The following is a 27,461-nucleotide window of genomic DNA, read 5'->3' on the forward strand; positions in this document are numbered from 1 at the left end:
CTCCCACTGAATTCCATACTCTCTGTAAGACCGCTTCGAACTGAAGCCGGTTTCGTGTCTGACAGGCTGCCACTGGAACTGGACCTGGAACTACGAAGACGTTTCGATAACGTTGGCGTGCTATGATCAGGGATCTTCCGTTAGCATCTGTGCAACCTGGAAGTCTACTATGTAGCAGGCCTCCTCCACTGGATGGCCCCTGCATTAAATCAACGGCTGGGATCCCCCACCTCAACCCGTCAACTCGAGTCTTACCGCAGCCACCGCAGACCTGGCCCAGGCTCGCTTGCGTTCTGGCGGTTTCGTGGGGTGATATTTGCTCCCTCACCATCAAGCCTCCTGCAGGAATGCCAAGAACCTGATACAGGGACATGACTGATAGTTTCTTCAATGCCACAGTGCCACTGTTAGTAAGGACCTCTCTCTACTGATCCCGCAGCCTCGTGTATCACGAGCCTTGCGTAAAATTCCGCTATCAAAGAGAACCGCTTTGGGTTACCCCATTCTTGTTGAAACAACAATGCATTCATACGCCTCAAAACTCCTCAACGGGGTATCATAAGAAACACAAGAGAGGTTTGGAGCTCTCCTCTCTGATATGCATTGCATCTCATTTCGGAGCCAATCTGTGCTGTAGTGGACTGTCTGCTGCTGGGATGGTCACTGCGGGCTCTGAAAGATCGACTACTCCTAGTATCCTCAGTTCTACTATACTGTGGATAAAAATGAGAAAAACTAGTTCATTCCTCGGAGATGACAATACTTGTATCAACTATCAACTCGGATACTAAACTACGATAATATTTCACATGCCCGAGCATATTGGTAGCTCCAGCACAGATACTGCACTCAGACTGTAGAATTAGTTCCCGTCAGTGAACGGTCTAACCTCATTGGCCATCCAAGTTGCATTTTTGATCACTTGGGTCAGGGGAAACGAACTGACGTTCCGATTTAGCTCGCTAGGCTCTTAGTCACCAACACTAACCATGGGCACAAGAGACGATCCTTATGGTCGGTTCTCAGGTATTGTGTCTCCCCTTGGAGCCTTGCTCCGGTCGGTGGCGCCAAGTCCACTGCCGAGTCCAGATTGGACCCTTATCCCGTTGCTGGGATGACCCAGGCCCCAACCCGACATAGGAAGGGCTATATTTGTAGGCACCTTGAAATAAAGATAGTAAACAGTGACAACATATGATCATGGAGCGGAGAGTAAACACCATCGTGGACATCGCGAGATTGCATCACCGTATAAGCGAGGGAACGCGAGTATTGATCTATCACCGCTTTTCACGGGAACAAGAACTTCCGATTTACCAACCTCATGAAGTCCTACTAGAGTAAAGAAATGGGTAATCGTGATTACGGATATTTGATAGGGTTAGTCAATCCGAGTTTTCTCAAGCGGTTTAGGGTATGCTTGGTGTAAGCTGCAAGTTTAATGAGAACCGTCCATATCTCCGCCCTGCCAGTGGTCATGTGCTCTGAGAATTATTTTATCTTAATACTTTCTGGAAATATCTCCTTCCACAAGGAAGGTCTTTAAGATCTAAGGTTGTTTTCGAGGGTACCATTGTATGCAATGCAATGCAGCCAATATATTCATCTCAAGGCTACGCCACGTGACCATGGATTGTATGTGATACAAGTCTGAGGGGGAAGTTTCCTCCGACGTAGATGCAGTTCGATCACTTGGCGCCATTGAATCGAGAAAATCTCACAATTTGTTTCAACGGGGTATCATGTAGGTGCAGTACATGGCAGAATTTTGCCCATTAACAAAAGTTCCTGTAAAATATGCCGCTATTCACCTTTAATACAGCTTTGGAAGGTGGACAGCGCGGGTCCCCCTCACGTGATGTCATATGAAGAATCTCAATGGGAAGGAAGTATGCAGTGCTGCGCTGCGGTGCAAGAGCCCACTGGATTCTAGCCGTGCCATTGGCGATTTCACGACCCTCAATGTCGTGGCTTTCATCACTCAAGAAATCCGCCATTTTGCGAACTTGTCAAGTTACAATCTCTCACAACCTCAGACGCACCTTTGCAACTGTTAACATGACGGCCAATCGGGATCCCAGCACTCTTTCGAACTATAGCGCTTGGCGCACGCGCCATACTACTGCCAACTTCAAGATTGACTTTGAGGAGAAGGCGCTCAAGGGCTCTGTCGTTCTCCAGCTTGAATCGCAGACTGATAAGGAGAGCAAGGAAATTATCCTTGACTCTCGTTATGTGGACATTTCTACTATCCGTATCAACTCGAAGGAGTCCAAGTGGGAACTGAAGAGTTACAATGCACCCCTCGGTGCCCCTCTTCATATCGCCGTGCCTGATGGAGTTGCCAAGGGCGAACTGATTGACCTTGCAATTGACCTCCAGACAACGAGCAAATGCACTGCTCTGCAATGGCTCACTCCTGCTCAGACGTCTAACAAGAAGCACCCGTACATGTTCTCTCAATGTCAGGCCATCAATGCTCGTTCTATCTTTCCTTGCCAGGACACTCCTGATGTGAAGTCAACTTTCACCTTCAAGCTGACCTCATCTCTTCCCGTTGTTGCTAGCGGTGTTCCTGTTGGAGACCACGAGGCAACTCCTGGTAAGGAGAAGCTCTATGAGTTTGAGCAAAAGGTTCCCATTCCCTCTTACCTGTTTGCTGTGGCTTCTGGTGATATTGCAACTGCTCCTATCGGCCCTCGAAGCATCGTCGCCACAGGTCCCAACGAGCTAGAAGAATGCAAGTGGGAGCTTGAGCGTGACATGGAGAAGTTTATGGAGGTTGCTGAGAAGCTTGTCTTCCCCTACAAATGGGGAGCTTACAACGTCCTGGTCTTGCCCCCAAGCTTCCCATACGGAGGTAGGTTTCATTTCTCCTCGGACCACCATGCAAATTGCTCATATATCTCTAGGTATGGAGAACCCCATCTACACCTTCGCTACACCCACGATCATCAGTGGTGACCGTCAAAACGTGGATGTCATTGCCCACGAGCTGAGCCACAGCTGGAGTGGTAACTTGGTCTCCAATGCTAGCTGGGAGCACTTGTAAGTCTGAGATCAACGACTACTCGAGAGATGATATTGATGGTCTCTAGCTGGTTGAACGAAGGTTGGACGATGTACCTCGAGCGTCGTATTCAAGCCGTTATCCATGGTGATGCTGAGTTTGACTTTTCCGCCATCATCGGATGGAAGGCTCTTGGTAGGTAACACAAAGTCGCCATCGAGACTTTAACTGACCATCATACAGAGGACGCCGTGGAGCTCTTTGGCAAGGACCACGAATACACCAAGCTTATTATTAAGCACGAAGGCGTGGACCCTGAAGACGTCTACAGCACTGTTGCTTATGAGAAGGGCTTCCACTTCCTCTATTACTTGGAGGGTGTTGTTGGTCGGGAGAACTTTGACAAGTTCATTCCCTTCTACTTCACTAAGTGGTCTGGAAAGTCTCTTGATTCATTTGAGTTCAAGCAGACATTCCTCGACTTTTTCAACGGCCTCGGCAACGAGGAACTCTCTAAGAAGGTCTCCGAGATCGATTGGGACGCCAAGTTCTACACACCTGGTCTCCCACCCAAGCCCGAATTTGATACAACATTGGCTAACCAATGCTACGACCTTGCAAACAAATGGAAGGATGCCGTATGTATAATCACTTATTGTGTGGTAAATTTCCGCTAACGTGTGATCAGAAATTCGAGCCTAGCCCCAAGGACCTGGAGAACTTCACTGCGAACCAGAAGCTCGTCTTCCTGGCTGAAGTACAACAGTCCGGTGAGCTAACTGCCGACCGAGCTCAGCTTATGGGCAAGACCTACGACTTCTTGTCGTCGAAGAATGTCGAGATTCTGTCGGCGTACTACCTGATTGCCCTTAAGGCGAAGGATTCTGCCATTTATCAGGATGCCGCCACCCTGCTTGGACGAGTTGGTCGTATGAAGTTTGTGCGACCTTTGTTCCGTGCCCTCAACAAGGTGGACCGACAATTGGCATTGGACACCTTTGAGAAGAACAAGGACTTTTATCACCCCATCTGTAAGGGTATGGTCCAGAAGGATCTTGGTCTTTAAAGCTCATATAACAAAAGAAATGCCAATGCAAAATGTAGATAAGCCGACTCTAATAAAAAGACATATCTACTCAAGCCAGTTAGACTTTGCCATGACTTCGCCCCAGGTTTGGTCTTGTTCGCGAGCAAACTTCTCAATAGAATCGACATGATCCGCACCGAAGTTGCCGTACAAGTGAGGGAAACCACCCTCCCATTTCATAGAATCAGCAAACTGGACATATTCCAGCTTAATAACCCATAGTGATGTTGCCTTGGTGAAGAACAAGTCGGCAGTCTTGGGTACCTTACTGATGTTAGTCGCCGGATATTCCCTCAGCTTGAGGAGGAAGGCACCTGAGATGACGTGCTTAAATGAACGAAGCCATCATTGCGATCAAGGTCTGACAGGGGATATTCCTTAGGGACTGGGTCCTCAGGGGACGAAGGAATGATTTTGTAAATATATTTTGGAGGTGATTCAGCCGACATCGTGAATAACCAATCAAGAAGTGACTGAGTGAGATAAAGAACGTCGATGCAGCGAAACCCCACCAAATGAGAGAGAAGAAGTGGTGATGTTTAGGGTACCTAAGCACGTGCGAACTGGCACTGTGATAGCTATATCACACGCGATAATCTCCATGGACTTGCAACACTCACACTGTGCTCAACAGTATCAGTGCACTTCACGTGAAGTTCAGCATCCAATACGAACTACTTCTTCAACCTTCGTAAACTCCTCGACCCCCTTAGATATTTCATACCACTGACACACCCAGTATTGAGGGATTTCTTCTGAAGCTGCAGCATAATCACACCTTTCGGGCCTCAAAAAATATCCTGACAAAGCCCGCAGCAGTAAGGGGCATGTCGCGGGGCCCAGTTCCCTCTCAGCTTCACTTGCTGTCAAACCTACCGTGCCTACCGATCGGTGACAAGGTCAGGTTCTTAGGATGGTAGGACCAGTGAGCCCCTTTAAAATTCTATATGTGTTGCAGTGTGTTTGCTTGCTTTCTTGCACTTTCATATACCAGAAACTGTTGGCTAACACTATCTAGTGTCACCTCTTACTCAACCTCTTCGGCCCGCTTGGCTCTTGCTCACCTTTATCCAAAAGGCAACACTGTCACTGCTTCGGTGGACGTAAGCCTGCTGCTTGAATCCCTTACAGATGAGAAAACACGTGTCGGCGAGTATGTCAACGTCATAGGATACATCACAGAACAGAAGACCACCCGTCACAAGAAACAGCCATATCAAGAGTCCAAACAAGTGGGTGTGCAAGCCATAGTGCTCTGGTCAACTGGTCCGATGGATCTTCAGAGATACGAAAAGCTTCTTAGTCCCAAAAGAGATGGCTGTTAAAGATCCAACTCCTGCCTGTCAGTGCACTCGACAGATCATGAAAATCCCAGATCAAACCCGATTCTTCGCTATTCATTTCTAGAAAGGCGATGATACTGACTGACAGGACTTGATCGAACCTGCAGACTCTCCACCACACAATCATGTCACGAAACACAACACAAACTCCGATTGGAACACGAATGCTGCCGGGATCCGAAGTTGACGACTCCACAACTGGACTTTCGTGCAGCTAGGCAAACTTTGTCTTCTCTGCATGCCTAAAAAGATTGTAATTTGGGCAGTCCTGATACTCATATGGGTATGTTGGGTTGGAATTGTGCCAGATGGCGCCGTGTCTGTGGATAGACCTGGCAGCCATCAAAGCACTTGCTTGATTTGGAACAGCTGGGTATCTTATCCTCCACATGTCTATCTTGGGCACCTTACAGCGTCTACTCCACCACAGACCTCTCAGCTTGCTGCCCTATGCTTCACCGCACTCTAACACCCTTCCAACACAAAACGCCGTATGGGCCTCAAACACCGGGGGTGGCGGCTGCCAATCACAACGTCCTTGACGTGCAGAAAGCCCCTATAAGTGTCTGCCATACCTCTTGGCGGTGATTGGGAGGTAGTATGATCATGGCTGCTGAGTCACATTGGAGCTCAAGCATCAGCATGGACGTCAATCATAGTAACGTCGCTGAGAATCTCTGGACGACCCCCTCGAAACAATGACAGGCTGGTGTAACGGTCGTTTCAACAGTTTCTCGGGATTTTGTTGGACCTTAACTGCGGCTTGTCGATCCCAAAGATCTTTCGATTTTCGGCAGATATCATCGATTTGTTCCTGTCAACTGTGTCAATCAAGTTGGAAAGCTGTCCTGCAGAGCCGCAGTGACCAACATCTGTGAGGCAGGAGCCAGGAGTGCTGATGAGGAAACCATCCTCTCCCTACGTTCAAATACATGAGCACAGGATAGCTGTTGAGTGAGCTTGACGAAGAGATACCTCTAACGTATAGGGGCGGACTGTTGCCTGAGGTCCCAGGTAGTACTGGAGCTCTTGGGTGATGACCTTTCTGTGGATGTCTTGATGAGGAATCCAGTACTTGTTCATTGACGAAGACATGGTCGCACAGTCGATTTTAACGAGGAATCTACGTTTATTCGAGATAGACGGGGAAAGTGAAGAGATAGACCATTGAGTCAAGGGGAGGTATTTATTCAAATAAGGCCTGGTACGGTACAGTATCGTACAGCCTACCACAAGATATGGTTACGATGTGCCTGATAGGAAAAGGGTGCATTTCATGCTAATGTATGCAAACCCAAGGTATGTTGGTCTTTTGCGTGTGACTGATGCTCACCGCTCCACAGGATGCCATCTCAACACGAATCTGGAACTGCTCAAGGGGTAGCTAAATCTCATTCGCTGCATGTGTTTCGACCATTCCTTGTTGTCGGAATCAATATCGCAAGAAACCCCTGCCATACGCCGTGAGAGTTGAAAGTGAGGCGAAGCAGGTGTGGTTGGTCATTGGTGGGCGGTGTCCAGCGTCCGCCCTGCCAGCGTGGCAAATATCGAACGGGTGCATCTGATACCAATGAAGCTGCGAGAAAAAGGCAATTCTAGGGAGAGTTTAGCTAATTTGAGACTCAATTGCTTGCTTCTTATGCTCATACACCCAGGTGAGTGTGCTGGCATGTACTGTAAATGTGGGGGTTTCACGCGCATGTTGATATTGACAAGGCTGGCTCTCTTCCAATAACCCTATAAAGATGTCTTTTTTAATCGGACGAACCAAGATCTGCGCTTATCATCCGCTCAAGCTTTTATGATCCAAGAGCCTCATTGGGTGGGCCAAGCGCCAGGTGCATCTGTTGATCTGGGGGACTCGGCACGTGAAAGTCACTCCAACAATAAATCCTGTGGGTTGCCGATCTTGTAAGCGGCACAGGGATGCCTTTCCTTTCTCTAGATGCCGAAGGCCAAGCAATTGCGTTGTTGTAGTTCATGTAAGTTAGCATGCTGTTTCTGTTGGATATGGATGACTTGCTCTAGGGCTGTCGGTAAAGTTTGATTGATCCTTGTCGTATCCACGAACTGTGTGATAATAGGCTGATCTCCTCGCCTCTCGGGACGACTATGACCGTGAACTTTCGGAGTCTGTAGGATTGTCGATGATGATTCACTTTACAAACGAGCTTTGTTAAACCCAATCGCCCGTACAGCCTCACATCAGAGAATGGTCCTCAGAGGGAGAACTCTCCAAGTTGGATTTCCGAATAGCACGCCTCATCTCGGAATAGCAATGAAGGGTAACTGACGTTTCACCGGTATATATGTCTCAAGTCTATTGTACCAAGCTTGTCGTACAAAATGTAAGGGCTCCTCGGTCAGCGTATTGAGGCAAGCGATGAGGCTTGAGATAATCAATGAAGCTTCTCGAATGTATCCAGGAGTTGCCAGATGCGAAGCTAGTAAGTGAGGCACTCCCATAAGGCTGTTCTCCATTCTTGATGGGAATCAATGGTTGGTAGTCAAGAATAGCAATGTGATGAAGTGTCTGTTGACTGTATCAGCCGGGAAGATCTGGTGACAATTAAGCAACTTAAGACATGGTTTTAGACCTCTCGCTTGTTTCCAAAACGAATTATTCGAAGAGTGCATGGATATGTTATGGGAGTTGAGTCTTACTCCGGTTCATGTATATGACACTGCAATATGTTTTCAGTGCTGTTTCTCATCTGTAACACGCTTCTCGCATGGTCTGAAAGTTAGCGTCTAAAACAAACTGCCAATATTAGTATAAGAAGTAGGTAGCTATTGTAAGACGAACGGTTTCGACCCTTGAAACATTGAGTTTTAGTGTTCAACGGTTTGCTACAGGTTACAGGAATGCTAGGCAATGTTGTAGCATCACCCTGCTGTTTATTTGATGACCTACAGATTACCAGGAGTGATGAAGTTTACAATATGTCAGTTTTTTAATAATGTTTTGTTCTAGACAATAATTAAACTTGAAGTCAACAATATCAACTTATGCATGACTTGCGGCTAATGCTCGGTTACTGGGCTAGACAGTTAATTTAACGGTGCTAGAGCTAACTATTTCACGTGAACTCTTCTCTAAGCTTCCGAGTCCCATCAACCCCAGATCCCCTGCTCCAGAATCAGCTGCCAATCAAAGCACGGGACTCAAGCCGAGTGCAGGAAGATGCGCGATCGCGCCCACCAATTTTGTTGACAAGCAACCATTTGCCAGCGCCAGACAACCGTTGAGTAAATCTCCTGGTTTGTCTTTGGAGCCGACAATTTCAGCATCACGAAACTCCAGACCTTCCACGAGCCTCCGCTAGAATCCACGATACCTACCCGAGACCGACACTGTGTCGTCATTTCTGGATACGATACGTACCTCTCTGTGCCTTAGCCTTAACTTAAGCCTGTGCTCTGCTCCAAGGGTCGGTCGGTCAACCCCCCCTTACATAGCGATAGCGATCCAAACGAGCGACGAGACAATGCGCTGAGGCTCCGGACGGAGACTACGTCGTGGATGCGCATGTCGTTACTTTAAAATATACGATTCCGATATATCTATCTGTTCATTGGGAGCAGGCCTGATCGCCTCCGAACCCCGCGCATCTTCAACAAACAAGCTCTTGTCTAGAGGGGACCGGCTCAGGTCCCCTAGACAAATCTCCAATCATGCCGCCCGCCGGTGGAGGAAACATTAAGGTGGTGGTGAGATGTCGGCCTTTTAACAGTAGAGGTGAGTGGTTTACAAACGATTGGGACCGACGGCGAAGAGCGGTGCTAAAGTTGCGCAGAAATCGAACGAAATGCACAATGTATCATCGACATGAAAGGGAACCAGACGGTGATTACAGCACCCGAAGGAAAAGGCGTCAAAGACAGTGGACCAAAGGCCTTTGCCTTCGACAGGTCCTACTGGTCTTTTAACAAAGACGACCCAAATTATGCCGGCCAATCGAACCTTTTCGACGATCTGGGACTGCCCCTTCTTGACAATGCCTTCGAAGGATATAACAACTGTATTTTTGCCTATGGCCAGACCGGTTCCGGAAAGTCATACTCTATGATGGGTTATGGAAAGGAGATAGGTATCATTCCTATGATTTGCCAGGACATGTTCACGAGAATCGACGAGATCCAAAAGGACGGCAAAACCAAGTGTACGGTCGAAGTGTCTTACCTCGAGATCTACAACGAACGCGTGCGCGATCTGCTTAACCCGTCAACCAAAGGCAACCTCAAGGTCCGAGAGCATCCTTCTACTGGTCCTTACGTCGAAGATCTCGCCAAGCTTGCTGTCAATAGTTTCCAGGAGATCGAACACCTGATGGACGAAGGAAACAAAGCCCGAACAGTTGCCGCGACCAACATGAACCAGACTTCGAGTCGAAGTCACGCTGTCTTCACTCTTATGCTGACCCAGAAGAAACTCGATACTGACACAAAGATGTCATTGGAAAAGGTCGCCAAGATTAGTCTTGTCGATTTGGCTGGTTCTGAAAGAGCGACATCTACTGGTGCGACGGGTGCTCGACTAAAGGAAGGTGCTGAAATTAACCGATCGCTGTCAACACTGGGTCGTGTTATTGCAGCCCTGGCTGACCTATCTACCCCCGGCAAGAAGAAGAAAAACGCCGTCCCATACCGAGACAGTGTCTTAACATGGTTGTTGAAGGACTCTCTGGGTGGTAACAGTATGACAGCAATGATTGCTGCCGTCAGTCCGGCCGATATCAATTTTGACGAAACACTCAGTACCCTTCGATATGCCGACTCTGCAAAACGAATCAAGAACCACGCTGTTGTCAACGAAGATGCCAATGCCCGTATGGTCAGAGAGTTGAAGGAGGAACTAGCGTTATTGCGGAGCAAACTCGGAGGTGGAGGTGCTGGAGGAGCAGTGGTTGCAGGAGAGACATACGCCGAAGGCACACCCCTGGATCAGCAGATGGTCAGCATCACTGGCTCAGATGGTGTTCTGAAAAAGGTCTCGAAGGCAGAGATCGCAGAGCAGCTGAGTCAGAGTGAGAAGCTGTTGACAGATTTGAACCAGACATGGGAGGAGAAGCTACTGAAGACCGAAGAGATTCATAAGGAACGTGAAGCAGCCCTCGAGGAACTTGGTGTCAGCATTGAGAAGGGTTTCGTCGGCTTGCATACGCCAAAGAAGATGCCCCATTTGGTTAACTTGTCCGATGATCCCCTTCTCGCAGAATGTTTGGTCTACAACCTCAAGCCTGGTACCACAACAGTGGGCAATGTCGATACGAATGCCGATCACCAAGCGAATATTCGACTCAACGGTTCTCGAATCCTGCACGACCATTGTTCCTTCGAAAACGCACCAGATGGAACTGTGACCCTTACTCCGAGTGAAGGCGCTTCAGTCATGATAAACGGAAAGCGAATTACCGAGCCATCGCAACTGCACTCTGGTTATCGTGTTATTCTCGGTGATTTCCATATTTTCCGATTCAACCATCCTATGGAAGCGAGGGCAGAACGGGCTGAGGTACCAGAGAGACCGCAGAGCTTGCTTCGCCACTCCATTACTGCCAGTCAATTCCAGGCCCTTGACCGAGGCTCGCCGTCGCCGAGCCCTCGTCCAGGTCACGAAAGATCATTCAGCAGGGTATCCGAATTTGGTGACTTCTCTAGACCAGAAACCCCTTCGATATTCCAGAGGAACGGTCGTGAGTCAGATTGGTCACTTGCAAGACGAGAGGCAGCTGGAGCAATTCTCGGGTCCGACCAGAATCTGACCAGTCTAAGTGACGAAGAATTGAACGCTCTGTTCGAGGACGTGCAGAGGGCCAGGGCTGAACGTGTGAACGTACGTGAAGATGGCGACGACTCAGAATCTTCGTACCCGATCAGGGAAAAGTATCTTTCGAACGGGACCATGGATAGTTTCTCGTTGGACACGGCTTTAACCATGCCCTCGACCCCCAAACAAGGCGAACCCGATGACAGGCTAAAAGATGTCCGAGAAGAGCTGCAGAGCAGACTGGAGAAGCAAAAAGAAGAGTACCAGGATCAGCTCAAAAGTGCTGAGGCTGCCAACGTTGAGATCGAAGAGATCAAACAAGAAAAGATCAAGATGGAAGCTGCACTGCAAGAGCTAAAAGAGGATATGCAGAAACAGCTTAAACAGCAACAGAAACAGTTCGAGGAAAAGATGGAGAAGATGGACCCTTTGAAGATGCCCAAGAAGAGTCCGACTCTTTCAGATGAAGAAATTGAGACTGCAAAGAAGGTTGTCAAAGCCTGGCGAGGCCGTCACTTTGTTAAGATGGCCGAGGCAGTGTTGCAAAACGCGTCTATTCTCAAAGAAGCTCAAGTGATGAGTCACGAACTGGATGAGCATGTCGTTTTCCAGTTTGCAGCTGTAGATGTTGGGCATGTTTTGTGCTCCTCATACGACATGGTGCTCAATGGTCTTACGGGCGAAGGTGATGATGTTGCATTGGAGGAGGCCCATAAGCCATGTATTGGCGTTCGAGTGGTGGATTTTAAGCATAGCGTCGTTCATCTATGGAGTTTGGAAAAGCTGCATGATCGGGTACGGCAGATGCGGCAAATGCACCAGTACCTCGATCAGCCGGAATACGCACAGCATCTCAGTCTCGACAACCCATTTATTGAGACTTGCATGCCGTCTTATACGCTCGTGGGCGAAGTAGATGTGCCACTGAAGGCTGTTTTTGAGTGTCGGGTGCAAGATTCGATACTGGATGTGCTATCGCCTTACACGTCCCATGTTATTGGTATTATCAAACTTTCACTTGAGCCATCGCATGCTCGGGCGCCGACCAACACCGTCAAGTTCAATGTTGTTATGCATGAACTCGTGGGTTTCGCTGAACGAGAAGGCACCGAAGTCCACGCACAGCTGTTCATTCCTGGCATCTCCGAGGAGGATGGCATCACGACAACTCAGATGATTAAGGATTTCGATGAGGGGCCAATTCGATTCGAGAGTGTTCACAGTATGAGCATCCCTCTGTTTGCTCCTCAGGATGTCACACTGAGGGTCGCCATTTTTGCCAAGGTATCAACGATGCATCTTGACAAGCTGCTCAGCTGGGACGATATGAGAGATGCTGTGCCCATCAGGGAAGATAAAGCCAAAGCATCACGGATCCACGAATCGCAATTCTTTACACAGGAGAAGCACGACCTGCTGTCTCGAATCCAGATCATGGAGCTGAACGAGAATGGCGAGTACGGCGCAGTAGAAGTTACACAAACCAGCGAGCTTGATACTGGAACTTTTCAGCTTCACCAAGGCCTGCAAAGAAGGATTGGTATTAACATTTCTCACAGCTCTGGGGATGCTCTTCCATGGGACGGCGTTGCTTCTGTTCGTGTGGGAAGAATTAGGCTTGTTGACTCCGCAGGTAAAACACCTGATATGGGAGCCAATGAACCTGACATCTCCTTGAAGCTTTCGCAAAGCCCAATTTTTCGCGATAATGCCAACGGCACCAAAAGCCTCACGATATATACCCAGTGGGACTCCAGTTTACATAACTCACTACTTCTTGACCGAGTAACTCAGGATAAATATCGAGTTCAAATGACTATTTCGTGGGAGATCAGCTCCGAGAAATTGGCTGAACCGATGAAGTTTTCACAAAAGGTTTGCGTACAGATTCTGTCGCGATCATTTGTACGCCAGACATCAATGTTCTCGGCATTGTGGCAAAATGTCCGTTTTGTGCGGTCCTCAACTGGCATCTTCACTCTTGCTATGCGCCCAGCCCCCGTCAAGAAGGTTGGCGACTTGTGGCGGCTAAACAGCCAACACGACTACGTCAAGGGAGAGGAACACCTGACAAATTGGACGCCCCGCGGTGTATCTTTGGTCAATGATTTCCTCATGGCTCGCAAAAAGAAAAGACGTGCTGCGGATATGGCAGTAACCGAAGCAGTCTTGGCCAAACTGGGCTTGGATGCGGCCAGCACGACGTCTGACAAGAAGGAACCCGAACCTCAGCCTTCTCCGGAGCTGAAACCAATTATTCCTAGTGATGACGACCTGCTTAATGACACACCGGAAACTCCACTCGAGGGTGAGGAATATGCTGCAACAGATGCGCCTCAAGTTGAACAATCCGAGGAGTCACAGCAGTCTGAGGCGGAGCATTCTGAAAAAGAGCAAGAAGAAGCACACCCCGAAACTGACGCTACTAAGCAAGACGAGTCGGATGCGCCAGAGGCGGAAGAACTGGAAGGAGAGTCTAAGGAAGAAATTGCAGAGGAGGTGACATCAGAGGCACCAGAGGCAGAGGCACCAGAAGCAACGGAAGCCGAGGAAGACGAAACTATCAAGGTTGATGAAGTACCACCGCCACCTAAGCCAGAATATGACGATGAACAAACGGATCTTTTAACAAAGTGCCTGAAGCTTTGGAAGAAGTACCCGGATCCTTCAGACAACATTCTAAGCTCAACTAACATGGCACCACCAACGGATGGTTTAATGGATGACGCCCCGGTGCAGCCTACACTTGTCGCAACGGTCATTAGGGTACCGAAGAACCCGAAGGTCCTAAAGGGCGGGTATTTGATGATCCCCAACAGCGACTCGACCCGGTGGGTTAAGAGGTTTGTCGAATTAAGACGGCCGTATCTGCATCTACATTCTGCTACTGATGGTGACGAGGTGGGACTAATCAGCCTGCGAAACTCTCGCGTTGATAGTCAACCTGGTGTCTTGGGTTTACTGCAAGGGCCAGCTGACTCTGGAGGTCAAGGCCAGAACGGCCAAGATGGAGGAGCGGACTTTACACCGGGACATCGACGAACTGGTTCAGGCCGCGTTATATCCACTATCTGGACAGGTAGTGGAGGTAATACCTCGGCAGGAGGCTCTGGTCTTCAACGCCTTCCAGAGCGTATGCAGTCGGCAGTGTTTGCCATTTATGGAACGGACAACACCTGGCTCTTCGCGGCTAGGAGCGAACGTGATAAGGTGGATTGGATCTTCAAAATAGACCAGACCTATCTATCAGGTAACGAGAGCATGTCTGGAAGCGGTATGGCTAGCCCGTTCCCGGGTAGCGATTACTAGAGGAGGATGGGCCTGTTATGAGAGTAATGACTTGCGATGTCCTCTCCTGGGGAATATGATTTTCTTTGTAGCTATTTAATGGTCAATTAGATGAGATGACTTATACCCCCACAGAAGTAGGAGGGCACGCCGACTTATGTAGATTTGCTAGTTTAAAATTTGGATATATCTTAGATAAAAGTGTCAATGAGAATCAATGAAACAGTCGTGCAAGGCATGATGGTATTACATTGATTGGGTCTTGTGCATACAGTGGTGAGTGGTCACCTGAGGTCAGGGTCAGCTCCGAGCATATATCGCCTAACAATTATTTTATGAGGCCTATCTTGTTCCTTGCAAAGTATTGAGTCACAAGCACATGATGGTGAGCTGCAAGATGCACAGGTTATGTGTAACACTGCAGCATAGCGTGGTAGTGCTGTGTACGTGGTGAAACATGCATATCACAAAAGTCCAAGGCATGCTGCTTGGGAATACTGTAATGATGTCTTTTTCCAGTAACACTGTTGCAGTGCATTTCCAGCTCCTGCTGTTGGTCACTCAGTCACTCAGTCACTCATAGAACTGCATGAAATGGTCCAAGTGTCTCGCATGAGTTGGAACAGAACATATCAGCCGAGGGCCTGTATCCAATAGGGCTCTCCGAATGGTCTTGCACTTGGCATGAAGCTCCAAGGATGAACGAAGGGAAAACAACACTGCATTAGAAAGCACGGGAAAGTTGGGTTGCTTTTGGAAGCCTTTTAGGAGGTAGGCCCGGAGATGGGAACTCTTGTCAGGCAGTATCCGTTACCAGGTTTAGATGTTGGGACTGGGATGATACCAATATTCTGCAGGAAAGGGAGGAGGTAGTAAGGGGTCTCATGTTTATGAATCGACGTACGGATATGAAGCTGCAGAAAAGAGACGGTTTCGTCTTGAACTTGTGGGTTCTCGACGATCATTGTCTCTGAACTTGACCGGCAGTCTGCAGAGCAAACAATGATAGGATACCGGCTGGTCCCCGAGGACTTGGGTCTTTGAGAGACATAGACGTGTCCTGTAATTAGATTGAGGTGAGTCAGGACAACGGACATGATGGAGCCGAGATCTGGTTCACGGTGAGAAATGTGACGTGCCTCTTGGCCTCGGTGAAGTTTCGAGTACTCTCCGATTTGCTGGTTGTTGCTTTGCCTTCTCAGCCAAAGCCTCATGAGCCCAATACGGTGGTCCGGATGATGCATGTTTGTGTACTGGCGTTGATGGTGATGATCTCAAGTGACATACCGGATTCCCGGAACTGATCAACGCCACGGACTAAGTTAGTTGGTGGTTACGATTACACGTCACCTGGATAGATGCGAGACAGCGCTTAGTCTGGGAATCGATGCGATGGGGAAGATATCCAAGACCCAGGCTGGCGGATCCATCTTTCTCATCATCCCTTGGCCTATGTATGTATATACCGATTTTGACTTTGAAGAAGGCATGTCCGGGTAAATAACAGTTGTGAAGCGCGCGAATTAAAGCTATCGTTTATATCGTATGTACTAATGAGGCCCAGATGCAAACATCCATCCATACATGGATATTCATCAAGGATACCCAGTATAGAAGAAACCTTACGAGACAGGGGGTGTGTCTGCCGGTTCACAACTATCCAAAGTAGAACGAAAAGTATTATTAGTGGTATATAAACCGAGCCCGAGGGATCGGCAGAAGCGCATCTCCCGAGGTGTATCTGTCAAGGACCAGGAAGGTTTGACGTGACAGGAATAAAGGGGACTAATTTTAAACGTCCTCTGACGTACCAGGGTGCAGTGACCAAAGGGATGCGGTGAAAGGATTCTGTATATTTGTTGTGAAATTACGTCGAAACATGCATTGAGTTTGCAAGAGGCTGAAAACTTCACGTCAAGTGCTGCAGCTAGAGCTGACATGAAACGTGGGGCGGTGTAGCTGAAGCCAGTTTGTTGGAGTTGACAGTGTAGACTAATAAATTCTTTTGCCTTCTCACGGATGAGAGATTGAGTTTGTCTTTGTGTTTCAGGTTTTAAAGACAACTTTAATTGCATGACTCGGGTTTTGGTGTGATCCACCTACCAAGACACTGTAATCAAGACTCAGCTGTTGAACTATTATAGAGAACGTGGCTGTAAATCTGGGTATAGTGAACGGAAATGACATTTCCGAATGATTTAGTTATGGTAGAGAGAGACACTTCAGCTTGGTGCTTAGAAGCAACATTGTAGAACTGGCCAACCTACCATGTAGTACCACCGCACATAGTCATCAAAAGTTATGGGATTCACATTTATTTAGAAGCATCACGATATTTCGGTACCTTATATTCGGATATTGTTTTGTTTAGATTTATTTTATGGAATGGATACCGGATATTAGCAGGTAGTGCCATAGCGCCTTCCCTAGCTGGTTGTTCCACCGTTCAGTGTCGTACCTTCCTCTGCGGGTTGAATATACGGCATACGCAAGCTCCATTTGCATCCATTGATCTTTCCCCATCAACAATCTCCTCCTATTCACTCTCTCCCTTACATCTTCAAACCCCCATGATATCAAACAATCATATCATATCATATCATATCACGTCACATGGTGTCTGCTAATGCAAGTCAATTCTTCGATTGACGTGGCCAAAGCCTCGCAGCGCAATCTCCCGGGAGCCACCATAACTGTGAGGCGCCGGTATCAAGGATGCTGTGTCCGTACCTACAGTGCTTCCCTTCCAGCACCGAGACCGAGACTAACACCACCGAAAGTATTCGTAAACGCCTTTGCTTTGTTCTACCAATTCCGCTTAAGACACGGCCGAGATAAAACGACCAACAAAAGTTCTTCCACTTACGTACCAGCTACATTTACCAGACCAACTGCCGGGATATTCGCAAACTCTAAGAGCACGGATCATTCCCAAGCCGCCGGAAAGTCGGTTGGATTGCATTTGGGTTTGATTTGGGTTGGTTGCACTTGCACCTTCATTTGCACTTGTCCGACCCAGGCCACCGGATTTTGATCCCAGTTGTCAGGTTTAATTTAGCCCACCCACACAGTTGGGACTATCCGAAAAGCCCCCCCTTTGAATGGATGGTAATTCCAGCGAAGCACGGTCAGTCCTTGACGTAGGGTCGCGACGGGAGGATGGATTCTCTTTGCAGCTCAAAGGAAACTACCGTGTCCAATGGCATGCTGTTCTTGCATAATTTGACACAGCGCTAATGCAAAAACGAAAGCGTTTAGCAACCGCCGGAAGGATGTCGTTTCCGTCTTGCTTTACAGTACAGTACTCTGCGTTGCGTTGCATTGCATTGTTCACTCAGCCTTGTTTCCTCACTTTTGCAAGTGGAACTGGCTATTTCATCGGCATATGATATGTCCAGGGAACTAGAGAATCGTGTATGCGTGTTTGTCTCTGACTACCTCTAGTGGAAAGCCACAGGATCGTATACCTTCCTTCTTGGTACCTCATTCTTGACCTCGACTCTACTGTACCTCGCCCTCACAGCTCACGCTATGCTGCATTACTGCTACAATGTGCAGCTGCTTGGCAAGTGCTTTGACGCATCGAGGCACAGACTCCCGGAATTCCTTTTTATGGTGGGGGTGTGAAACCCTTCTTGCTAATTAGGTAGGTACTGTCGTGTTACTCTAGGGTCTCAGTATCACAGCCATTCCCGACTGAATGGGTCGCCTCTTGTTCCGGCGCTCTAGACCGGGGTAGTCGACACACCCAATACCGTCCCGTACCAATCCAATGCCACTTCAGCAACAAGCGCTTGTTCCCACTTACAGTTCTCTTTTGGTAGGGCTTTGTGGCTTTGCCAAGCTATCCGAGAGCTAGATACCCGTCCCAAGCTGCTGGGTCCTTTTGGTCCTGCTCTGTTCTATCCCCCGTTCCTTTGCTTCGGGCTACTGTAATGCTACTGCATTGCACCGCTGGTCTTGTCCTCTTGATCTCCTCTCCTTGGTCATTCATCCTGACCGCATCCACTTGTCGAGCCTCGGTCGCACCAGGTGTTCGGGTCCTTTTTTCCTTCCCTTCTAGCTGGAGTGCTGGACCCTGTGCTTCTCTACTCGCTCTGCTCTTCTGGGTTTGGCTCCCTTTATGGTGGTGTTTCCAAATGAGAGCGGGGATTCTATTCAAGCTTCTCGCCCTTCTCCATTTTCATATCTAGCTTATATTTTCCCGTCACTTCCATTCTAGCTTCTGTTTTACTCGCGACCTCGCTGTTACTAAACTGTCCTCCATGCCGCCCTAGGCGATACTCAAAAAGACGTTTAAACGCGTCCAGTTGTCTTTACAAGTCTAACCCACGTATTCCCCTCATTGATTTGCACACCCAGCAGCGCCATCACCACCGACATTGCTTGTTCATTGTATTCCTCCAGCTCTTCTTACTGCCAATACCCACAATTATCTCAATTCCAATCTGTTACACTCGAGCTTGTGGTTGTACAACGAATCCTCCTGATCTCAAACTCCCAGTTGTAGATCATAACGACTTTTGAGTTCCTTTCGAATAGTATAAGCGCTTTCACACCCAGCAGCCAGAGTGTGGGTCGTTCGCCACCATCGTCGTCTCAGCATTCTCTCTTGGTTCTTAGTTCGACAGGTACCATTACTCGCTCCAGAGTAGGATTGTGCCATTTCTTTCACATAATCCCGGCACAGAGCCGCTTACTGTGGTTTTGTTTGATGCTTCATCTCCTTGTCGCTTCACAATTCTGACTGTTGTTGTCTCATGGCTCCTGCTGTAATGAGTAGACAGCCCGCTCAGTCCCATAACAACCAGAGCATGCCGATCTCATCACCTTCCAGCATCAACCAATTTCAATTTACCTTCAACTGTTCAGCTTCCAATTCTGGAGGAAACAGTTTTATCGAGCCAGATGTATGTGCTATTTTCACTTCGCAATTCCAATATGTTCACACGTTTTCTATGTGGAACTTGCTAACACTTTGTGTAGCCTGATGCACAGGACATGTAAGCCATACACTCCGATCTAGCAACTTTTGCTTCAACAAAACTAATAAGGAGATTCAGAGACTCAGAGTCCTTGACAGACAGCGTACAGAATTTCCCCGAAGAATTTGGCCGCACCTATCACGCCTATCGGGCTGGCTGTAAGCTCAATCAGTCTGAATCCCAGCCTTGATTTACTAACACCTCGCAGCATACGCATTTCCCAACGATGAACAAGAGCGCGAGCGCTTAGAACTACAAAATGAAGCGCTGGTCAAGCTGTTCGGCGGACGTCTTTTCTTTGCGCCGCTGTCAGAAAGAGCCCCGCCTGTGAACATACTGGATATAGCGACTGGAACCGGCGACTGGGCCATCAAGATGGGAGACCTGTTTCCGCGTTCAGAAATTATCGCCACCGATCTTTCCCCAATACAGCCTCGAAACGTACCACCAAATGTCAACTTCTTCGTCGAAGACTCGTATGTACTTTCCGTTTCGAGCTACCGTTCACGTTACTAAATCTCCGTGTTTCTTTAGCTCCGAGCCCTGGGACTACTCACAACCCTTCGATTATATCCATACAAGAGTGACCTCTGGTTGCTGGTCTAACTTTAAGGAACAGATTGCGGACCAAGCCTTCGAAACTTTGAGGCCAGGAGGCTGGTTTGAGTCTCAAGAATACGATGCCAATATCATGTGCGATGATGGAACTCTCCCCCAAGACGGCCATCTCGCAACATGGTTCCGCGAAATCAACGAAGCTTCAGAGTTGATGGGACGACCAACAAACGTTGCTGCGAGTGTCCGTGACGCATATGTCGAGGCGGGATTCGTTGATGTTCAAGTGCGAATCTTCAAAATGCCTATGAACGGCTGGCCTAAGGACGAGCGTCTTAAAGAACTAGGTCGTATGTGGGAAAGAAACTTCCTCATGGGTCTCAGCGGCTTTTCTTTCACTCTATTCAACCGTGTTTATGAAAGAACACCGGCACAAATCGAAGTAAGTCCTGAACAGTAGCTTTAATTGTACACTTCACTTACAGACTGCTTCACAGGTGTCGTTGGTTGATGTTAGGAGAGAACTGATTGACACACGAATCCATGCCTATATACCCATACACGTCATTATTGGACGGAAACCATTCCCTGGAGAAGGCTACGTTCCAAGGGCATCTTTCAGTTAGAGAAGGGGAAGGAAGTAGGGAAGGAGATGTAGACGATGTTTTGGTCAGATTTAGGGGGTTGAATTGGCGATTGCATATAAAGATACCCTGATATAATGTTGAAATGACGAGCATGATTAGATTAATGTATTGTGTTCAAATTTATATACCAGAAGGGGGTTTAAAGCTAGTCGACCTGCTGCGAAAGCTTTCGCTGTCCATTTTACCACGAGTCTGCATTTGCACTTGCAGCTCACGTGAAAATCAGCAAATGGTCTTCTCTATATAGGATCTGAATGCTATGATATCCCTCGGCTTTTAGCCGTCAATGTCCAACGTTGAAGGCTTTTTGTTATATATGTAAACTGGTCTACCATTTCTTACTCAGAGTCTCTCACGAGCCAATCTAGCTCGCGGACCTGATCTTCCTTGAGCAAGTCACTGATGCCTTGTCGTGTTAAGAACTCGTGGTCCTCATACTCAAAACCCGGGACCACAATTTCTGAGATGAGAAGACCGTCGGTCTCTTGCTCATCCGCCTCATGAGTCGAGGTTTGTGCGGCAGGAAACAAATAGCTTGCCTTCCAAACGTCACCCTCGACAATCCATTGCAAGCGCTCACCTTTCTCAACTGCATTACCGACGATGAAGGACTCAATCCGACCGTCAGGATGGATGAGAACATAGCGACCCCTTCCACGATGCAGAGTGTGAATAACACGACTGCGGTTGCGGTGGAAGTTTCCTTTGGACTGACGTGGTGTCAGGAGATAGAAGATTGTGGTTGAGAGCCGGCGTGTATTGGTACTATATCCCTTACGGGTACCACCAGAGAGTTCAACCGTTTCATCCGAGAGAGCATTGGATGAGTATGTCGATGGGATAGTTGTGGGATTCGCATCTGTTTGGCGAAAGTAGCCGCCTTCTATATGAAGCTCCAGTGAGAGTGCTTCGATAAGAGACCTGGACCGGGGGTTCTCAGGCTCGGAGGAGGATGTGAATGAGGGTTTTATAATGCTCAAATCGAGCTTGCTGTCGACAGAGTCACCCATATTGACTTTGTTCGTCAGGTTACCGGATGAGATCTTTTCAGGCTATAGTGGAAGAAGAGAGGTATGAGTTGAAACCCTTGGTAGATGAGATGCTTATATACCCTTAATGAGCGTGATTAGGAGTGCTTGATAAGCTTAGACTTAGCAGGGGCTTAGTCTACGTAGTTGCGTACGTATAGCAAGTGATACGATGAGAGTGATTAAGTCAAGTGTTGGATAAGAACCTTCATGAAGCGGACCCTGTTCGTGGTCCAGGGCTCAAAGAAGCTAGTATCGCAAGGATAGTGTAAGTCAGCGTCTGACCCCCAAGTTCAAGATAGTCGAATAGCCAGAGATCAAAGACAGATAGTTAGTCGAAAATGAGCTTTTAAATCCGAGTTTGATAATACGCCGGCCAGATGATGTCAGAATTGCTCTAAAACGAGCTACCGGTGGTGAAGGTGACCCATAGCTTGGTGGTCAGGCCAAGTCCGTGGGTTCCGAGTCATACAGAAGAGTGTGAGCCTTTGTTTTGAGGCTGTGTTTATATGATGAGATATTCTTTTGTGATGCGCAAGCATTTTGATTATTGTTGTTGAATTGTGACGGGAAAGCCATGTGAATGAATTTGGTGATACTATCTCGGAATCAACCGTAAGGGATTCGCAACCCTCCTAGTGATGTACCACTCTTATATAATGAGATGTTATGGCAACAGACAAGAAATGGCCTCTTCAATAGAGCCATTATGAGGAAGTTACCGCAATATTGTTCCTATTGTGGACTTGGCAATGAGACCAACTTTTAACCAGTGGAGGTTGAATGGATGTCATGAATGACTGGAATCCATAGGTACGTACAGTGCTGGAGCTCGCTAAGCCTCAGCGGGCAAAGCCGTCTGAGTGTGGTCCCTGACAGTTCCCCGTAGTGGGGATAGGCCATGACGCAAACGATGGAGCTTCCAATTTGTTCCCAAAACACCAACCAGAAACATCACAAGACTTAATCGAGCGTCCAATCGCCAGCTCTCTGGCCTGTTTGCTTGTCGGCGGGCAGATCTTGTTTCCACCATAGTATAATCTTACTTTCTTCAAATACCCGCGACAATCGACCGACCGCCCGCTTAGACAATGTCTGCCCCTCGTTTGCTCCAACGTGGGACGCTGCACATGAACCGCTCTACCATCCTCCTCCTCCCACGCACCGCCATTCTCCGCCGAAGACTATTCTCACAATGTCACTCTCGATTCCAACAGAATTCCCCGCGGGATCATGAAGAGCGCCTACAAGCCGCAAGACCGCTCGTTCCGCACCAAGCAGCGCGCAAGTTCACACAGGCGGGGAGTAGCCGCAACTCGCGTCTTACTGTTATAGCGACCGTCCTCGCAGCCATTGGCTTCTACTTCTATAACTCACAGACTGTGCCTGTTACGGGGCGAAGGCGGTTCAATTTTCTTTCTGATGAGATGGTTGCGCGGGCGCATTCAAAAGCGGCTGCGCAACAGATTGAGATGGTTAGAGCGTCAGGAAAGCACTTTTTGTCGGATTGGGATCCGAGGACTATTTTGGTCAAGAGGGTTATGAAGAGGCTCATTCCTGTGAGCGGTATGACGAATCTCAACTGGGAGATTTTCGTAATATCGGATAATCGTATGTTGCCTCGTTTACGATGACTACAGGTGAAATGCTAACAGTTCTGATAGGTACTGCCAATGCCTTCGTTCTTCCTGGAGGCAAGGTGTTTGTGCATAGTGGCATCATCAATGTCTGCCGCAGTGAAGATGCCCTCGCTGCAGTACTCGGTCATGAAATAGCACACAACACAGCTTCACATGCTTCAGAACGCCTTTCGGCTGCCTGGGTTGGAAACCTGACAGCAGGAAGTTTATTCTTTCTCGCTGGAGCACTACCAGGCCTTGCGCTTTTTGGTCTCTGGAACTTCATTGGAGGTTACTATTTGCAGGATCTACTATTTTACCTCCCTATGGGCCGCAAACAGGAGGCCGAAGCAGACTATATTGGATTGATGATGATGGCTGAAGCATGCTATGATCCTAGGGCAGCCTTGGGTTTCTGGCAACGTATGGAAGCCCTTCAGCATGCTAGCGGACAAGAAGCGCCAGAGATGCTAAGCACTCACCCTTCGGTAAGATTTCCCTCACGACGATAGCAAGATGTCTTGGACTGACGTGGGATAGAACGAAAACCGTATTCTGAAGATTAGTGAGTGGCTGCCCCAGGCCATGGAGAAGCGAGCAGAGAGCGATTGCCGAGGAACAGCAGCTTTTGCAGACCGATTCCGTGATGCAATGCGACGACGATCTACTGCTGTTCTTGTATAAGGAGTGTGTTTGCAGACGAATTTGAAGATCTTGAACATCTAGATAGAGGATGTAACGGCGTTATTGCGAGACCCGGGTTTTTGGGTTCATCGAGCATCTGTTTGAGTTTACATATATATCATTTCCTGGTTTATACTGTTTGAAGAGATATGATAGAATAGTTAACCGACTACCTATGTTTCTTATGACACCGAGGTCTTGTCAAATGACATGACAATTGCCTTGATTTGACAGGCCTAAGCTCCCCCGCTTAGCAGCTCTCTAGCGGGTTTCCCCAGGCTCTCCCCCAGGCTTGGGGCTTCTGTAATAGGTAAAGACGCCGCTCGTGACCGCGAACCGAGGCAAAGTTCCCCCCACCTGCCGACGCCCCGGGGAGAACTCCTTGTTTTCTTTCGCAGATTTCATCAACTTTGATCTTTAATTCATCTTCAACTCACATTCACTGTACGATATTTTCCATATCTCCTCATAAATTCCTCTTCAACTCTACCACCATGAGCGAATCTTACACCACCGCCGATGTTCAGAAGCACAAGGATGAAGCCAATGGCTTCTGGCTTATTGTCGAGAATGACGTTTATGACGTGACAAGTATGGTAGACTCTCACCATCATTTAAGACTTGTTGCTAACATGATTCTATAGACTTCATCGATGAGCACCCTGGTGGCGCCAAAATCCTGAAGCGCTGGTCTGGAAAGAATGCGACAAAGGCCTTCTGGAAGTACCACAACGAGGGTGTCTTGAAAAAGTACGGCAAGGACCTCAAGATTGGTTCCGTTGCTGAGAGCGCCAAGCTATAAAGGATGTTCTGCTACATAACTTGAGGCGCGAGCCCAGATGTGGTGCTTTGTTTGTGTTTATTCTGATTTATCTTGCGGCATGGCGTATACCATATGTTGGATTACCTAGGGTTATCTCGGGTGTATTTGAACTATAGATGTTGGTGGTGCATCTTTGAGTTAGTGACAGATGACTCTACACAGGGTCTCAATAAAGAAATATTCAAATAACAAACTATTAAAGGATGGCTGAAAACGCGGTATATGCTTTACCAGGGCCTACTTATTGCAACGTGGACACCTTCCAAAATAGTCCGACTCGGAGATAATCACGACGGTGACAAATCAGCACTATTAATCCTTCGATCCTACTAACTTAGAATGCCACGATTGCGGCTTAAGCGGCAACTTCAAGTGGATAAGATTGAATGTGAGTCAGTTCTATTTAACCAATATATAAAAACATAGTCCTGGCACTATCACAACTATCTCCAAGCAAAAATGAGTGACTTATTCAACCTCCAAGTTCAACAGGCCCGTCTCTCCCGCCGTAACGGCCCCGATCCTGGCTCCGCTCCGGCTCCCACTTTACCGGAGCTTTCCGCCATTCAAGCCGCTGAAGCTAAGCTACCTCGTCCGGATTCGGAGAACTATCTCCAAGGTGTTCCACAAGAAGACGTTGTGCGACATATCACCCAGGACATCGTTCCTGCTTGTAACGGTCAAGGCAGCTCTTCTCGATACTATGGCTTTGTCACAGGCGGTACCCTACCCATCGCTGAATGGGCAGACAATGTAGTTACCCGCTTGGATCAGAACGTCCAGGTTCATCTGCCGACGCAGACGATCGCTACGGCACTGGAAGATTCGGCGCTGGAGATGCTTGTTTCGCTGCTGAAACTAGGTGATTGGAAGGGTCGAACTTTTACGACTGGAGCTACGAGCAGTAATGTCCTAGGACTTGCCTGCGGTAGAGAAGCCATCTTGGAAAAGCGAGGACAAAGTGTCGGTGAGGTTGGCTTGCTGGCAGCATGTCTTGCAGCTGGTGTCAAGGAACTCCAGATTCTCACGAGTGCAGGCCATAGTTCCTTGTCCAAGGCCGCCAGCGTTGTTGGCTTCGGCCGAGGATCTGTGAAGGAGCTGAGACTCAGCGACGCTGAGCCATGGAGACTGGACCTCGAGGCTTTGGAGAGGGAGCTCCAGAAGAGTGACACAGCGAGTGTGATTGCTTTGAGTGCTGGTGAAGTTAACACTGGTCGTTACGGCCTGACTGGCATCGAAGAGATGCGCAAAGTGAGAGAGTTGGCAGACAAGTATGGAGCTTGGATTCACGTCGACGGAGGTAAGACTCCCTAGTTGCTTCAAAGTGTGCTATATACTAATATGTTCAGCTTTTGGCATCTTTGCTCGTGTTCTCCCTGAAGAGGACGATTACAAGACTCTCCACAAGCGTATGGGGGGTATTGAGTTGGCTGATAGTATCACTGTTGATGGACATAAGCTTCTCAATGTGGTAAGTATTTCAAACCCCCAGCCATTTGCCCATGATCTAACTTATATGTAGCCTTATGACTGTGGCATGTTCTTTACTCGATCACCCGCCATCCTTCAGTCCGTCTTCACTAATCCCAACGCCGCATACCTATCAGGCGGCGCATCCACCATTCCCTCGCCTCTTAACATCGGACTCGAAAACTCACGTCGGTTCCGCGCTCTGCCAGCATATTCCGTCCTTCTCGGTGAAGGTCGCCCCGGACTTGCAAAACTCTATGTTAACATGACCACTTTGTCCCGTCAAGTTGCCGCTTTCCTGCGAGACTCAGAGCACTATGATCTTCTCCCTGATGATGGCGCTGATCTCGATGAAGTTTTTATGATTGTTTTGTTCCGCGCCAAGGATCCTAAGCTGAATGAGGTTTTGGTGCAGAAGATTAACGAGACGAGACAGATGTATGTGAGTGGAACGAGTTGGAAGGGCGAGAAGGCTGTGCGTGTGGCTATATCGAACTGGATGGTTGATGTGGATAGAGACTTCAAGGTCATCACTTCTATCTTGACTCATGTGGCTCAGGGGAAGGAGTTCAATATTGAGGAATGTTGAGATAGGATTTGAGTCGAACTGAAACACCAGGGACATATCTGATAGATAGGACTTGAGCTAAGGTGTTGTCGCTATATAATAATCTTTGGCGCTTAGAACAATACTAGAAAGGTTCTCTTGGTGCCTTGAATCAGAATTTTTTAGTTGAACTATCGTAGTCTGGTAACTGCAGGTCTATATTGGTTTGACGGCTATTCATGCTGAAAATCATACCAGCCCTCATGGAGGCTTGCAAAACTCTATTACACTGTCACCTACATGCCAATACGACCCTTAATTCGATGGCCTTCCGCCGAGACTCTTTCGCTTTCTCATAATGGAGGCACTGACCATGCTCTCATCTCCACATAGAGAGAGCACTGAGTAGTTGCAAATTCTCAACTAATGATATCTCTTCGAAAACGCAAATGTGTCGCCGGGTTCGAATAATGGAAATAGTGGTTTTTGGGAGCTTCGGGATGAATTATTAAAATAGTATTTCGCTCAAAGGTTGTCCATCGAGTGCAGTGAAATAAACTTGGTATTTATGGTCCGAAAAGGCGATGTGAAGGCCGTAGCAAAAA

The 27,461-nt window shown here is 48.1% G+C and overlaps 7 protein-coding genes across 7 annotated transcripts; 6 read left to right on the forward strand and 1 right to left on the reverse strand.

The window, feature by feature from the left end:
• Positions 1 to 2,058: 2,058 nt before the first annotated feature.
• FIESC28_07226 (uncharacterized protein) lies at positions 2,059 to 4,076 on the forward strand (the record flags this gene model as incomplete). Its single annotated transcript, XM_031161367.1, has 5 exons — positions 2,059 to 2,860; positions 2,913 to 3,048; positions 3,099 to 3,205; positions 3,254 to 3,648; positions 3,699 to 4,076. The coding sequence occupies 5 exons, from the start codon at positions 2,059 to 2,061 to the stop codon at positions 4,074 to 4,076; spliced, it is 1,818 nt and encodes a 605-aa protein (XP_031014625.1).
• Positions 4,077 to 9,269: 5,193 nt separating this feature from the next.
• FIESC28_07227 (uncharacterized protein) lies at positions 9,270 to 14,519 on the forward strand (the record flags this gene model as incomplete). The annotated part of the gene is made up of 1 exon (XM_031161368.1): positions 9,270 to 14,519. One exon carries the CDS (start codon positions 9,270 to 9,272, stop codon positions 14,517 to 14,519), a length of 5,250 nt encoding a protein of 1,749 aa, XP_031014626.1.
• A 4,793-nt stretch (positions 14,520 to 19,312) lies between these two features.
• FIESC28_07228 (uncharacterized protein) lies at positions 19,313 to 20,664 on the forward strand (the record flags this gene model as incomplete). The annotated part of the gene is made up of 6 exons (XM_031161369.1): positions 19,313 to 19,408; positions 19,485 to 19,501; positions 19,562 to 19,641; positions 19,692 to 19,959; positions 20,018 to 20,480; positions 20,536 to 20,664. The coding sequence occupies 6 exons, from the start codon at positions 19,313 to 19,315 to the stop codon at positions 20,662 to 20,664; spliced, it is 1,053 nt and encodes a 350-aa protein (XP_031014627.1).
• Positions 20,665 to 21,023: 359 nt separating this feature from the next.
• Positions 21,024 to 21,695, reverse strand: FIESC28_07229 (uncharacterized protein; the record flags this gene model as incomplete). The annotated part of the gene is made up of 1 exon (XM_031161370.1): positions 21,024 to 21,695. One exon carries the CDS (start codon positions 21,693 to 21,695, stop codon positions 21,024 to 21,026), a length of 672 nt encoding a protein of 223 aa, XP_031014628.1.
• A 1,109-nt stretch (positions 21,696 to 22,804) lies between these two features.
• Positions 22,805 to 24,016, forward strand: FIESC28_07230 (uncharacterized protein; the record flags this gene model as incomplete). Its single annotated transcript, XM_031161371.1, has 3 exons — positions 22,805 to 23,324; positions 23,378 to 23,820; positions 23,873 to 24,016. The coding sequence occupies 3 exons, from the start codon at positions 22,805 to 22,807 to the stop codon at positions 24,014 to 24,016; spliced, it is 1,107 nt and encodes a 368-aa protein (XP_031014629.1).
• A 494-nt stretch (positions 24,017 to 24,510) lies between these two features.
• Positions 24,511 to 24,818, forward strand: FIESC28_07231 (uncharacterized protein; the record flags this gene model as incomplete). The annotated part of the gene is made up of 2 exons (XM_031161372.1): positions 24,511 to 24,607; positions 24,661 to 24,818. 2 exons carry the CDS (start codon positions 24,511 to 24,513, stop codon positions 24,816 to 24,818), a joined length of 255 nt encoding a protein of 84 aa, XP_031014630.1.
• A 480-nt stretch (positions 24,819 to 25,298) lies between these two features.
• Positions 25,299 to 26,898, forward strand: FIESC28_07232 (uncharacterized protein; the record flags this gene model as incomplete). Its single annotated transcript, XM_031161373.1, has 3 exons — positions 25,299 to 26,139; positions 26,189 to 26,310; positions 26,362 to 26,898. The coding sequence occupies 3 exons, from the start codon at positions 25,299 to 25,301 to the stop codon at positions 26,896 to 26,898; spliced, it is 1,500 nt and encodes a 499-aa protein (XP_031014631.1).
• Positions 26,899 to 27,461: the final 563 nt, after the last annotated feature.

The sequence above is a fragment of the Fusarium coffeatum genome (genome assembly GCF_003316985.1).
Source record: "Fusarium coffeatum strain FIESC_28 chromosome Unknown BRIP53273_contig_158, whole genome shotgun sequence".
Taxonomy (NCBI): Eukaryota; Fungi; Ascomycota; class Sordariomycetes; order Hypocreales; family Nectriaceae; genus Fusarium; species Fusarium coffeatum.